Below are 14,429 nucleotides of genomic sequence, written 5' to 3' on the forward strand. Positions count from 1 at the left end.
TTACTATCTTCCATCCTTTTGCATAATGGGACTGAGGGAATGTGTTCTCTTTCCGGGTCCACCAGGGGGCGTAGTTTTAAGGGCAAGAATTTCCCAGCGCCATGCCTCCCTCTCATCTCTCTCAATCCTGGAGATTTAACGGTTTAATCGCAGGCTCAGGAAGAAGCTAAGAGTCAGTCACCCCAGCGGAAGTTCTAAGGAACTCCCTTCATCAGCCAGGGGTCTTAGAGAAGGTGGGGGTTCCTCCCAGGTTAAAATCCCCTTCTTCCACACCCCTTCAGACTCCATGTTTGGATCCCCTTCCACGAACACTCCCTTCATGGAAGCTGTTTTTCTCTATCCTGGATTTTCCCTCTGGAGTCCCCTTCCACACTCTCTCCTGGAAGCCTGTCTTCCCCTCCTAAACTTCATCTCTCTCTCTTCCCTTCCACTCAGTGTGGAAGCTGCTTTCCTCTCCTGGATTCCATCTTTCTGGATTCTCTCACTCAGTGTGAGAGGAGCTTTCCTTCTCTGGTTTTCCCCCTCTGGGAACCCTTCTCACTCCGCGTGAGAGCGGCTTTTCTTTCTCTCGGTGTGAGAGTTAGCTGTTTTTCTCTCCTTCTCCTGTTTCTCTCTCTCTTTAAATAAATCACTTTCTACAAACACTTTTGAGTCTGGCATTTACTGCGCACTGCGCCATGATCTCCTCACCCATTCTTGGGGAGTGATTGACCAAGAACCTGGAGAAATGTTCTCTCAGGGGAACTGAGGGGGCACTCCAAAACCCCAACAGTACAGAACCAAGAGAGGAGAAAAACAGATTATGTGGTTTTTAAATTTTAATTTTTTTAAAAAGAAAACTTCAATAGCTTTTTGGGGAATAAGTGGTGTTTGGTTACATGAATCAGTTCTTTAGTGGTGACTTCTGAGATTTGGTGCATCCATCACCTGAGCAGTGTACACTGTAACCCAATGTGTTGTCTTTTATCTCTTACCCCCTCCTACCCTGTCTCCTGAGTCCCCAAAGTCCATTATATCATTCTTATGTCTTTGTATCCTCATAGTTTAGTTCCCACTTACAAGTGAGAACATATGATGTCTGGTTTTTCCATTCCTGAATTACTTCACTTAGAATAATAGTCTGCAATTCCCTCCAGGTTGCTGTAAATGCCATTATTTCATTCTTTTTTATGGCTGAGTAGTATTCCATGGTGTATATATACCACATGTTCTTTATCCACTCATTGATTGATGGGCATTTGGGCTGGTTCTGTGTTTTTGCAATTGTGAATTATGCTGCTGTAAACATGCATGTGCAAGTATCTGTTCAGTATAATGACTTATTTTCCTCTGGGTTGCTGCAAATGCCATTATTTCATTCCTTTTTATGGCTGAGTAGTATTCCATGGTGTATATATCACATGTTTTTTTGTTTTTGAGATCAAGTCTTGCTCTGTTACCCAGGCTGGAGTGGAGTCCAATGGTGCAATCTCAGCTCACTGCAACCTCCGCCTCCTGGGTTAAAGCAATTCTTCCGCTTCAGCCTCCCAAGTAGCTGGGACTACAGGTGCACACCACCATGCCTGACTAATTTTTGTATTTTTAGTAGAGACGAGGTTTCACCACGTTGGCCAGGATGGTCTGGATCTCCTGACCTCGTGATCCACCTGCCTTGGCCTCTCAAAGTGCTGGGATTACAGGTGTGAGCCACCATGCCCAACCTACTGCATGTTCTTTATCTACTCGTTGATTGATGGGCATTTGGACTGGTTCCATGTTTTTGCAGTTGTGAATTACGCTGCTATAAACATGCATGTGCAAGTATCTTTTCAGTATAATGACTTAGTTTCCTCTGGGTAGATACCCAGGAGTAGGATTGCTGGATCAAATTGTAGATCTACTTTTAGTTCTTTAAGGAATCTCCACACTGTTTTCCATAGTGGCTGTACTAGTTTACATTCCCACCAGCAGTGTCAAAGTGTTCCCTTTTCACTGTATCCACACCAACATCTATTATTTTTTGATTTTTTGATTATGGCCAATCTTGTGGGAGTAAGGGGATATCACGTTGTGGTTTTGACTTGCATTCCCTGATAATTAATGATGTTGGGCATTTTTCATATGTTCGCCATTTGTATATCTTCCTTTGAGAGTTGTCTATTCATGTCCTTAGCCCACTTTTTGACGGGATTATTTGTTTTTTACTTGCTGACTTGTTTGAGTTCCTTGTAGATTCTGGATATTAGTCCTTTGTCAGATGTATAAATTGTGAAGATTTTCTCCCACTCTGTGGGTTGTTTACTCTGCTGATTATTTCTTTTGCTGTGTAGGATCTTTTTAGTTTAATTAAGTCCTATCAAGAAAAATAGATTGTATGTTCTGATGAGAACCAGCATATTGGAGTATTCAGTATATGTTTAGTAAAAAACAAATACTATAAATAGCAGATTTTTCTAGGTAGTGATAAGCTAGTATGTTTTCTCCTTGAGAATTTTTTCATCCCTGGACAGAGGGTTTTTACTTGGTGCTTTGTGTTTTGTTTGTTTTTGAGACAGGGTCTTTCTCTGTTGCCCAGGCTAGACTGTGTTGGTGCCATCCTGGCTTACAGCAGCCTCTCATTCCCAGGCTCAAGCCATCCCCCTGCCTCAGCCTCCCAAGTAACTGGGACTACAGGCAGGCACTCGCCACCATGTCCAGCTATTTTTTTTTTTTTTTTTTTTGTAGAGATGAGGGTCTCACTATGTTGCCCAGATTTTTTTTTTTTTTTTTTTTTTTTGAGACGGAGTTTCGCTCTTGTTACCCAGGCTGGAGTGCAATGGCGCAATCTCGGCTCACCGCAACCTCCGCCTCCTGGGTTCAGGCAATTCTCCTGCCTCAGCCTCCCGAGTAGCTGGGATTACAGGCACGCATCACCATGCCCAGCTAAGTTTTTGTATTTTTAGTAGAGACGGGGTTTCACCATGTTGACCAGGATGGTCTCGATCTCTTGACCTCGTGATCCACTCGCCTCGGCCTCCCGATTTGTTTTTTGTTGTATAGGTGTTAAGACTCTAAATATGGACTGCAATGTAGGAAGCATCTGCCTTTGATGTTCCTTTTTGATGTGACCAAATGATTCCTGTTTGAATTTCCATCCAGCTTCCTACGCCCTACTTTCTCTTACCAGGCAGTGTCCCCTGCCAGTCTCATGTCTGTGGCAGCAGTTTATACCAGGTTTTCTCCAAATGTTCTTAAGGAAGTGTCCAAAAGGATGTGTCACCCCATTGCATAGATATAGATATAGATATAGATATAGATATAGATATAGATAGTTTTTGAAACCAGGACAACAGGTTTGAGAAAAAGGCGTGGATTTTCTCTCTCTCTTTTTTTTAAGAACCTCTCTTCACATATTTTAAAGTCATTGCTAAGTAGGATGTAACTGGATGAGTCAGTTGTTTTTCAGCAACTTTTTCTTTACATGTTATCAAAAGTATTTCATGGCATGGAATCTGAGCATGTCAAGAGGACTTCTCAAATTGCCTTAATTTTTTAAAATTTGCTGTAATTATTTTTTTAATTTAGGATTTATGTGCAACATCATTCCAATGTGTATATGGCCTCAGAAGGAGTTTATAATCTAGTAGAGGAACTAATATGTAAAAATACCTCTCTGATAAAAGATTAAAAATATATATATATATATATATGTGTGTGTGTATGTTCTAATTTTAAGAAAAGCAGACGTTCAAAACATAAGCCCTTTTCTTACGTACAGGCTTCTCACTAGACCATGAGCACCTATGGGCAGGGGACATGTCCTAGTTAATCTTGTTTCTTTGGTGCCCAGTACAGCGCTAGACTAGCATAGGCATTAGGTTTCTTGGTTGAAAATTAAGGTTAACTTTTTTTTCCTCAATTAAAAAAAAAAAAGTTAACCTTAATTTTCTCGCCCTGTATCGCCCATACTGGAGTGCAGTGTCAGATCTTGGCTCACTGCAAACTCTGCCTCTGGGTTCAAATGATTCTCATGCCTCAGCCTCCTGGGTAGCTGGGATTACAGGCACATGCCACCACACCTGCCTAATTTTTGTTTTTAGTTTCACCATGTTGGCTAGGCTGGTCTCGAACTCCTGACCTGACATGATCCACCCGCCTTAGCCTCCCAAAGTGCTGGGATTGCAGGTGTGAGCCACCATGCCCAGCCAGAAATTAAGGTTAACTCTTTTTTTTTTTTTGAGAGAGAGTGAGTCTTGCCCTGTCACCAGGCTGGACTGCAGTGGTGCAATCTCGGCTCACTGTAGCCTCCACCTCCCAGGTGCAAGCAATTCTCCTGCCTCATCCTCCCGAGTAGCTGGGACTACAGGCATGCACTACCACACCCAGCTAATTTTTGTACTTTTAGTAGAGACACAGTTTCACCATGCTGGCCAGGATGATCTTGATTTCTTGACCTCATGATTCACCTGCCTCAGCCTCCCCAAGTCCTGAGATTACAGGTGTGAGCCACTGCACCTGGCCAAGATTAACTCTTAACAGTTAAATGCACATTAATCATTTGATGAAAAATAAAGAAATCATCAGCTAATAAGACAAAAGTTTAGCCGGGCACAGTGGCTCATGCCTGTAATCTCAGCACTTTGGGAGGCTGAGGCAGGTGGATCACCTGAGGTCAGGAGTTGGAGACTAGCCTGGCCAACATGGTGAAACCCCATCTCTACTAAAGACACCAAAAGTTAGCTGGCCGTGGTGGCAGGCACCTATAATCTCAGCTACTTGGGAGGCTGAGGCAGGAGAATCAAAAAAGACAAAAGTTTGAAAAATCAGTGTGTGGATGTGGTAGATGCTTCTAACTGAAACTACCATATATTTGTCTAATATTTTTTATCTCTTATTTTTTCCTGGTATTTAATAGAAAACTCTTTAGACCAATGCTATCCTTTTAATGCCTTTTACCAACAAATAACTACTAATCATAAAGATTAATCCTGCTGGCTGGGCCCGGTGGCTCACACCTGTAATCCCAGCACTTTGGGAGCCCGAGGCGGGCAGATCATTTGAGGTCAGGAGTTCAAGACCAGCCTGGCCAACATGTGTTTCTATTAAAAATACAAAAAAATTAGCTGGACATGGTGGCGGGTGCCTGTAATCCAAGCTACTCTCGAGGCTGAAGCAGGAGAATTGCTTAAACCCAGGAGGTGGAGGTTGCAGTGAGCCAAGATTGCGCCACTGCACCCCAGCCTTAGTGACAGAGTGAGACTGTCTAAAAAAAAAAAAAAATTAATCCTGCTATATTGCTACACATCTAGAAAAGGGAGGATTGGATTTTAGCCTTTTTAGGTTTTCTGTATAAACTCTTTCTATAGCTCGCTTAGGTTGACTGTGGAGGAAAGATACAACCCCTGAAAAGGTTTATTCTGGTTATTCCTTGGTTCATTCAATAGATGTTCACTGAACACAATTATACATCAGACCCACAGTTTTAAATCTTTCCATGTTCATATTTAAAGGGATTAGATTCTGTGCTCATATGTTGCAGTAAATGCCACATTTCTTAGGTGCCAGTTTGACGTGCACCATACCTCTTCTCAAACCAAGTGGTATCTGTTCCACATCATGTAACATACCCACTCAGACAAGTTCCATCTGATTAACATCACTGTATGTTATTGTATATTACACATGGTTTGAAATTTAGCAACATACCAGTGAAGAGTTTGTGCTGCTTATTGCTTGGGAACTACCAGAGTTGTAACTTATGAAGAGACAGGTTCTAAAGAAAGTGTATAATGAGAAAACTGAGTAGGCAGAATTACTCCTAAAATTCTATTAATTGATACTAAAAGTACAGTATTTATTGCCGATTTAAGTGCCATATTGAAGTCTACTGCACCATCACTAAATAAGGTCAACCTGACCAGTTTTCCATTAGAAATGAGTGCTGTTCTTTAGTGAACAGATGCTCATCAAGGTGACATTTTGTATTAAAAAAAAAAAAAAAAACCCTATTTTAAACATCAGACCAGATGCTTTTGACAAAATGTGCATACAGTGAGATGTAACTGGCAATTGAGTCCAACAGAACAAAACCAGCAGCAAAATTATTCCTGGGGGTTTGCTTAAGTGGATTGTAGGTGGAATCACTGGTACTATTTAAATGATAATATTTCTTTCTCTCTGTGAATAGAATTGAGTTCACATTAGTCTAGTAGTGGACACATGATACATGATACATTCTCCTTGAGAAGCTTGCATTCTAATTAGAGTTAAGACAGGCATGTGTCATTAAAAAAAAAGAATTGGGAAGGACAGGGCAACATATTCTGATTTTTAAATTTGCTGTAGTTATAAATAACATAATTGAAAGCCTTTTCTAAGATCCTTGAACTTTTTGTGGGATTTCTTTCTTTCTTTTTTTTTTTTTAAGGAAAGAAAGAAAAAGAGAAAGGGGGAGAGAGAACAGGAGTCTTGCTCTATTGCCCAGGCTGGAATGAAATCTAAAATTAGGTATTAAAAACCAAATTTATGCTGATAATTTTGCTTAACAGCGGAGACAGGAAGGAATAAGGGAAGAAAATAACAAACAAACAGCCAACCAGTATTTCATTTAAGTCTGTGAAATGCTATGCAAATACTGAAGAGTGATTTACTTCCAATTATGTGGTCACTTTCAAAATAGGTGTAATGTGATAATGAGAAAAATGTATGTTCTGTGTACCTGGGGTGAAGAATTCTATGAGTTAACTTGTTCCAGGTCTGAGTTCAAATCATAGATGTCCCTGTTAATTTTCTATCTCGTTGATCCGTCGAATATTAACAATGTGGTGTCAAAGTCTCCTGCTATTATTGTGCGGGAGTCCAAGTCTCTTTGTAAGTCATTAAGAACTTGTCTTATGTGTCTGGGTGCTCCTATATTGGGTTCATATATATTTATGATCATTGACTCCTGTTGTTGCATTGATCCTTTTACCATTATGTAATGTCCTTCTTTGTTTCTTTTAGTCTTTGTTACTATTAAAGTCTATTTTGTCAGAGACGAAAGTTACAACTCCTGTTGTTTTGTTTTGTTTTTTTCTCTCCATTTGATTGGTAAGTCTTCCACCAACCCTTTGTTTTGAGTCTTAGTATGTCCTTGCTTATGAGATGGATCTGGATACAGTGTACTGATGTGTTTTGACTTTTTATTCAATTTGCCTGTCTGTGTCTTTGATTGGGGCATTTAATCCATTTAAATTTAGGATTAATATTGATATTCGTGAGTTTAATATTGTCGTTTAATGCTAGCTGGCTATTTTTCCCATTAGTTGATACAGATTCTTCATTATGGAGATACTTTTTACCTTTTGGTAAGTTTTTGGGATGACTGATACTGGTTGTTCCTTTCTGTGTATAGTGCTTCTTTCAGAAGCTCTTGTAAAGCAGGCCTGGTGGTGATGAAATCTCTGAGTGCTTGCTTGTTCGTGAAAAATTTTATTTTTCCTTCATTTATGAAGCTTAGTTTGGCTGGATATGAGATTCTGGGTTGCAAATTCTTTTGAGGATATTGAATATTGACCCCCACTCTCTTCTAGTTTGTAGGGTTTCTGCTGAGAGATCTGCTGTGAGTCTGATAGACTTCCCTTTATGGGTAACCTGACCTTTCTCTCTAGCTGCCCTTAGAATTTTCTCCTTTATTTCAACTCTGGTATATCTAACAATTATGTGTCTTGGGGTTGCTCTACTTGAGGAATATCTATATTACCTGGAGTTGAGTATTGTCCTGCCTTACTAGGTTAGGAAAGTTTTCCTGAATAATATCCTGAAGAATATTTTCCAGCTTGGATTCATTCTCTTCATGACATTCAGGTACACCTATCAAATGTAAATTAGTTCTTTTCACATAGTCCCATATTTCTTGGAGACTTTGCTCATTCCTTTTTACTTTCTTCTCTAATCTTGTCTTCTCATTTCATTTCATTAAGTTGGTCTTCGACCTCTGATATCCTTTATTCTGCTTGATCAATTCGACTGTTAAAACCTGTGCATACTTCATGGAGTTCTTGTATTGTATTCTTCAGTTCCATTAATTCACTTATATTCCTCTCTAAATTGTCTATTCTCGTTAGGATTTCGTTAAACCTTTTTTCAAGGTTCTTAGTTTCTTTACATTGGGCTAGAACATGTTCTTTTAATTCACAGCAGTTTCTTATTGTCCACCTTCTGAAGCCTAATTCTGTTAATGGAACGCACTCATTCTCCATCAGGCCTTGTTCCCTTGTTGATGAGGAACTGTGATCCCCTGTAGAGGGAGAGGCATTCTGATTTTGGGTATTCTCAGCCTTTTTACACTGGTTTCTTCCCATCATTGTAAATTTATCCACCTGTCGTCTTTGTAATTACCGACTTTCAAATTAGGTCTCTGAGTGGACGTCCAACTTGTTGATTCCCAGCGCCAGAATCTGAGCAACCCACTGCGCCGACTAAAACAGCAGCGTTAAGATTCATGGTGCTTTTCTGCCCGGGAATCTCTGGTCTGGCTTCCTTCTTGAGTCCCTTTTTCAATCAGCTGAATAGGTGACTCTGCCTTCCCAGAGCTCCAAATGGCGACCAAAAGGGGACCCAGTCCCGTTTACTCTGCACCGGGAACCGCCGCGCCGGCCACAAGAGTCGCACTGGTGACCCATGGGGCTCCTCCGCTGGGAATCTCCTGGTCTGTGAGCAATAAAAATTCGTCTGAAAGTGTGGCGAATTTCTCGTTCTCTGCACTTTCACTGGGAGCTACAATCCTGAGCTGCTAGTGATTGGCCATCTTGGATCTCTCTCCTGGGATTTCTTTTTTAATAGAGTTAAATATGAAACTAAATATACATAGCTTCTTGATTACCATGCCCATTGTCTGGGAAACATCCTGAGGATGACCTAAAGGAACAGAGATCTGTGTTTTTGATGGGGAAAATACAGTGTTTACAAAAGCTTGTAGGTTTGTTTTGTTCTCTTGACTTTTTTATTGCTTTGGCTTCATAGGAGATTGGGTATATGAAAAGCATGTATTATAAAACTCAGAATAGTTGTAAATGGTGAATAGTAATTCCAGAAGAAATGCAAATCATTTAAATTTATAAGGTAGGATTATAATAACTATAGGTTAACCCACTGGTGATGGCAGGATAGCGCCAAAAATTTCAGCCATATATATTGTGAACCACAGAAAGGTGTATATTGGAAATTAGGGTAGGAAATTTAGCTAACATTTCTTGAGACTCCAATATGTGCCCAGTACTATAATTTATATGTATATAAATATATATGTATATTTTAGATGGAATCTCACCCTGTCACCCAGGCTGGAGTGCAGTGGCATGATCTCGGCTTGCTGCAACCTCCACCTCTTGGGTTCAAGCAATTCTCTGCCTCAGCCTCCTGAGTAGCTGTGATTACAGGCACCCACCACCACACCCGGCTAATTTTTGTGGTTTTTTTTTTGAGATGGAGTCTCGCTCTGTCTCCCAAGATGGAGTGCAGTGGCGTGATCTCGACTCACTGCAGCCTCCACCTCCTGAGTTCAAGTGATTCTCCTGCCTCATCCTCTTGAGTAGCTGGGACTACAGGCATGTGCCACCACACCCGGCTAATTTTTGTATTTTTTAATAGAGACAGGGTTTCACTATATTGGCCAGGCTGGTCTCAAACTCCTGATTTCATGATCTGCCCACCTTGGCCTCCCAAAGTGCTGGGATTACAGGCATGAGCCACTGCACCTGGACTGTTACATATATTTTACAGACTTTTCTTATTTAGTCTTAGCAACAAGACAAAAGATAGTCACTAGTATCCTCACATTACAGATAGAGAAACAATTCCATCAAGTAATTAAATTGGCCAGCTCACACAAATAAGAAAACATCTCTAGCTGACCACTGATTCTGTAGTCTTCCCATGACAGTCATGCTGCCCCAGTGGGTATATCCTGCTTTCTGCTTAGATGACTTGTGCAGGGGAGCACCTCTTTTTAAAGCGATCGGATCTGTGAGACTTATTCACTTTCACGAGAACAGCACAGGAAAGACCCACCCCCATAATTCAGTCACCTCCCACCAGGTTCCTCCCACAACACATAGGAATTGTGGAAGTTAAAATTCAAGTTGAGATTTGGCTGAAGACACAGCCAAACCACATCACTTCACCCCTGGCCCCTCCTAAATCTCATGTCGTCACATTTTAAAACCAATCATGTCTTCCTAACAGTCCCCCAAAGTCTTAACTCATTTCAGTATTAACTCAAAAATGTACAGTCCAGTGTCTCATCTGAGACAAGGCAAGTCCCTTCCACCTATGACCCTGTAAAATCAAAAGCAAATAAGTTACTTCCTAGATACAATGGGGCTACAGGCATTGGGTAAATAACAGCCATTCCAAATGGGAGAAATTGGCCAAAACAAAGGGGCTACAGGCCCCATGCAAGTCCAAAATCCAGTGGGGCAGTCAAATCTTAAAGCTCCAAAATGATCTCCTTTGACTCTATGTCTCACATCCAGGTCACATTGAAGCAAGAGGTGGGTTCCCTTGGTCTTGGGCAGCTCCACCTCTGTGGCTTTGCAGGGTACAGCCTCCCTTCCAGCTGCTTTCATGACTGGCATTGAGTGTCTGAAGCTTTTCCAGGAGCACAGTGCAAGCTGTCAGTGGATCTGTTGTTCTGGGGTCTGGAGGAGGATGGCCCTCTTCTCCTAGCTCCACTAGGTAGGCCCCAGTGGGGACTCTGTGTTGGGGCTCTGACCCATTTCCCTTCCACACTGCCCTAGCAGAGGCTCTCCTTGAGAGCTCCACCCCTGCAGCAAACTTTAGCCTGGACATCCAGGCATTTCCCTACATCCTCTGAAATCTAGGCAGAGGTTCCCAAACCTCAGTTCTTGACTTCTGTGCACTTGCCGTGGAAGCTGCCAAGCCTTGGGGCTTGCACCCTCTGCCATGAGAACAGCACAGGAAAGACCCACCCCCATAATTCAGTCATGGCTCTATGTTGGCCGATGTCAGCCATGGGTGGAGTGGCCGGGAGGCAGGGCACGAAGTCCCTAGACTGCACACAGCAGAGGGACCCTGGGCCTGGCCCATGAAACCATTTTTTTCTCCTAGACCTCAGGGCCTGTGATGGGAGGGGACACCATGAAGACTTGTGACATGCCCTGGAGACATTCTCCCCATATTGTCCTGGGGAGTAACATTTGGCTCCTTGTTACTTATGTAAATTTCTGCAGCTGGCTTGAATTACTCCTCAGAAAATGGGATTTTCTCTTTTATTGCGTTGTCAGCCTGCAAATTTTTAAAACTTTTATGCTCTGCTTCCCTTATAAAACTAAATGCCTTTAAAAGCACCCAAGTCACCATGTGACTGCTTTTTGCAGCTTAGAAATTTCTTCTGCCAGAGGCCTTAAATCATACCTCTCAAGTTCAAAGTTCCACAAATCTCTAGGGCAGGGGCAAAATGCCTCCAGTCTCTTTGCTAAAATATAACAAGTGTCACCTTTACTCCAGTTCCAAACAAGTTTCTCATCTCCATCTGAGAACACCTCAGCCAGGTTTTCATTATCCATATCATTATCAGCATTTTGGGAAAAGCCATTCAACAAGTCTCTAGGAAGTACCAAACTTTCCCACATTTTCCTGTCTTCTTCTGAACCCTCCAAACTGTTCTAGCCCCTGCCTGCTACCCAGTTCCAAAGTCACTTCCACATTTTCAGGTATCTACAGCAGCACCCACTCTACTGGTACTAATTTACCGTATTAGTCTGTTTTCACGCTTCTGATAAAGATGTACCTGAGACTCAGCAACTTACAAAAGAAAGTTTTGTAAACTTTCCTTTTGGACTCAGTTCCACATGGCTGGAGAGACCTCACAATCATGGCAGAAGGTGAAAAGCACATCTCACAAAGTGGAAGGCAAGAGAAGAGTGCTTGTGCAGAGGAATGCCTCTTTTTCAAACAATCAGATTTCGTGAGACTTATTCACTATCATGAGAACAGTGCAGGGAAAACCTGCCCCCATAATTCAATCACCTCCAACCAGGTTCCTTCCATGACGTGGGAATTGTGGGAGTTACAATTCAAGATGAGATTTGGGTGGGGACACAGCCAAACCATATCATTGAGTGACTTAAAATAACAGAATCTTATTGTCTCACAGGCTTGGAAGCTGAAAGTCAAGAAATCAAGGTGTCAGTAGGGCTATGCCCCTCTGAAATTCATAAGCAAATTATTCCTTGCCTATTAGCTTATGGAGGTTTACCAGCAGTCTTTGGTGTACCTTGGTTTGGCTCTTCAGATGGCCATCTTCTAAGGAACCAGTTATGTTGTGTTGGGGCCCATCCAACTCCAGTATGACCTTTTCTTAACTAATTACATCTGTAATGACTATTTTCAAAGAAAGTCACATTCTGAGGTCCTAGTGGTAAGGACGTCACATTTCTTTTTGAGGGAGGACATGCTTCAACCCATAACACCTTCCATGTTCCACCCTAATCAGTACATCTTCCTTCTCAACAAAAGAAACAAAGGATGTTTTAAATTCATAATATCATCCCTGCCAAATCAGTGGTAGTGAGCAAGGAGATTGTGATGTGTTCACTAAGAGGACTGTTACCTCTTCCATATTATAGATTAAGTATCCCTAATCCAAAATCCAGAATGCTTCAAAATTTGAAATTTTTGAGCAGTAACATAATGTTCAAAGGAAATGCTCATTAGATCATGTTGGATTTCAGATTTTTGGATTAGGGATACTTAACTGGTAAGTACATAATGCAAATATTCCAAAGTAAAAAGAAATCCTGAATAATTCTGGTCCTAAGCATTTTGGATGAGGGACACTCCACCTGTACCGTATGCTAATTCTTTTTTTCAAGTAGCTATTTTATAGAAAGCCTTCAAGCACTCTTGAAAAAATCAGTATGGCTGTAAACAGTTGTATCTTTCTATTACAGTCCTTGCTTTATGGTATCAAAGACCTCCTAGAGCTTAACCTTTCCCACTGTATAGCATAATAGTATTGTCTTAGTTTTGTGCTGCTATAACAGAATACCACAAACTGTAATTTATAATGAACAGAAATTTATTGGCTCATGGGTATGGAGACTAGGAAATCTAAGATTGAGAGGCTGGTGTCTGGAGAGGGTCTTCTTGTTGCCGTGTCATCCCATGGTGAAATGTAGAAGGGCAAGAGAGGAATCAGGGTGGTGAGTAGGAGGGGAGAAAGGGAGAGAAAGGAAAAGTGGGAGAGAGAGACAGTCTGGGAGGGAGAGTGGAAAGTCTCACAAGATTATTTTATTTTTAGGTGGTGATGTTTTAAATTCTAATATTAAGAAGAAAAGTTGTTGGTCCTTAGATCAAATTGACTGTATAGATTATGTACTTCAGTCTGATATATGAAGACAGGAATTTCAGTGTCAAACACAAAATAACTATAAGGAATAAAGTTCTTTTGAGCACTGTGTAATGCTGTCTAATTATGAGTGGTATCCAGATTTTCACTGGAAGACACGGTATGTAGGCAGCTATGAAAGCAATTTTAAGGCAAAATTTTACTTACTCCTCTGCAAATATACTTCCCATAAATTAAATAAAGGCAATTTTTAAAATTTCTTTAATTTTTGATTTGTAAAGAGGATAGGCCAGTAAATAATTTATCAAACTTGTGGCTTGGCACCATAGTGAATGCCAGAAATGACTCGGCTTTATGAATGATTTTTCAAAAGAATTAATGAATGTATAATAAGTTTTCTTTCTTTTTCTAGCCAAGGACCCTTGTCATCCATTAGAGCAGTAATCAAGAGATGTAAGTTTGTTTTTTCCTTCTCTGTATTTTCCTCTGTAATAATTTTAAGCGATGATTTAGATTTCCAGCAGGTGATTATATTTGACGAATCTACAAAGAACCCAAGAGTAGCTTCTCCTAAGAAGTGTTAAAGCATTTCAGACCAACCTAGTTTTCAGCTTATACTTATTGATATGCCAGTTTCTCAGAACCATATTTTTCTCTTACAGAACAAAGCTGGGTTTTTTTTTTCTTAATCCCAAATTATAAAGCTGTATAAAGCTGTTTTTTTTTTAATTTGCCTATCTAGTTTCTGTGATCTAATATAAATTTTGTGTAATCATTTTCTAGAGTTAGAGACATCTTACAGGTTTAAGAAATCTTAAATCCTGGCCCGGCACAGTGTCTCACACCTGTAATTCCAGCACTTTGGGGGGCCAAAGCGGGTGGAAGACCTGAGGTCAAGAGTTCAAGACCAGTCCAACCAACATGGTGAAACCCCATCTCTACTAAAAGTACAAAAACTTAGCCAGGCATGTTGGCAGGGGCCTGTAATCCCAGCTACTCGGGAGGCAGGAGAATTGCTTGAACCCGGGATCAGAGGTTGCAGTGAGCCAAGATCGCACCACTGCACTCCAGCCTGGGCAACAAGATTGAAACTCTGTCTCAAAAAAAAAAAAAAAGAAAG

General features: G+C 41.0%; 1 protein-coding gene across 13 annotated transcripts in view; it reads left to right on the forward strand.

Annotated features, from left to right (window-relative positions):
• Positions 1-14,429, forward strand: part of SH3D19 (SH3 domain containing 19) — a 210,695-nt gene that overhangs the window by 124,697 nt on the left and 71,569 nt on the right. For 12 of the 13 annotated variants that reach the window (XM_064383821.1, XM_064383823.1, XM_064383818.1 and 9 more), the window contains one exon: positions 13,722-13,762. The exons of the other annotated variant lie outside the window; for it this stretch is intronic. In XM_064383821.1, the coding sequence (XP_064239891.1) occupies positions 13,722-13,762 (41 nt within the window). The remainder of the gene's footprint in view (positions 1-13,721; positions 13,763-14,429) is intronic. 13 annotated transcript variants of the gene reach the window in all.

The sequence above is a fragment of the Aotus nancymaae genome, unplaced genomic scaffold, assembly GCF_030222135.1.
Source record: "Aotus nancymaae isolate 86718 unplaced genomic scaffold, 86718_ANA_hifiasm-v0.15.2.pri h1tg000033l, whole genome shotgun sequence".
NCBI lineage: Eukaryota > Metazoa > Chordata > Mammalia > Primates > Aotidae > Aotus > Aotus nancymaae.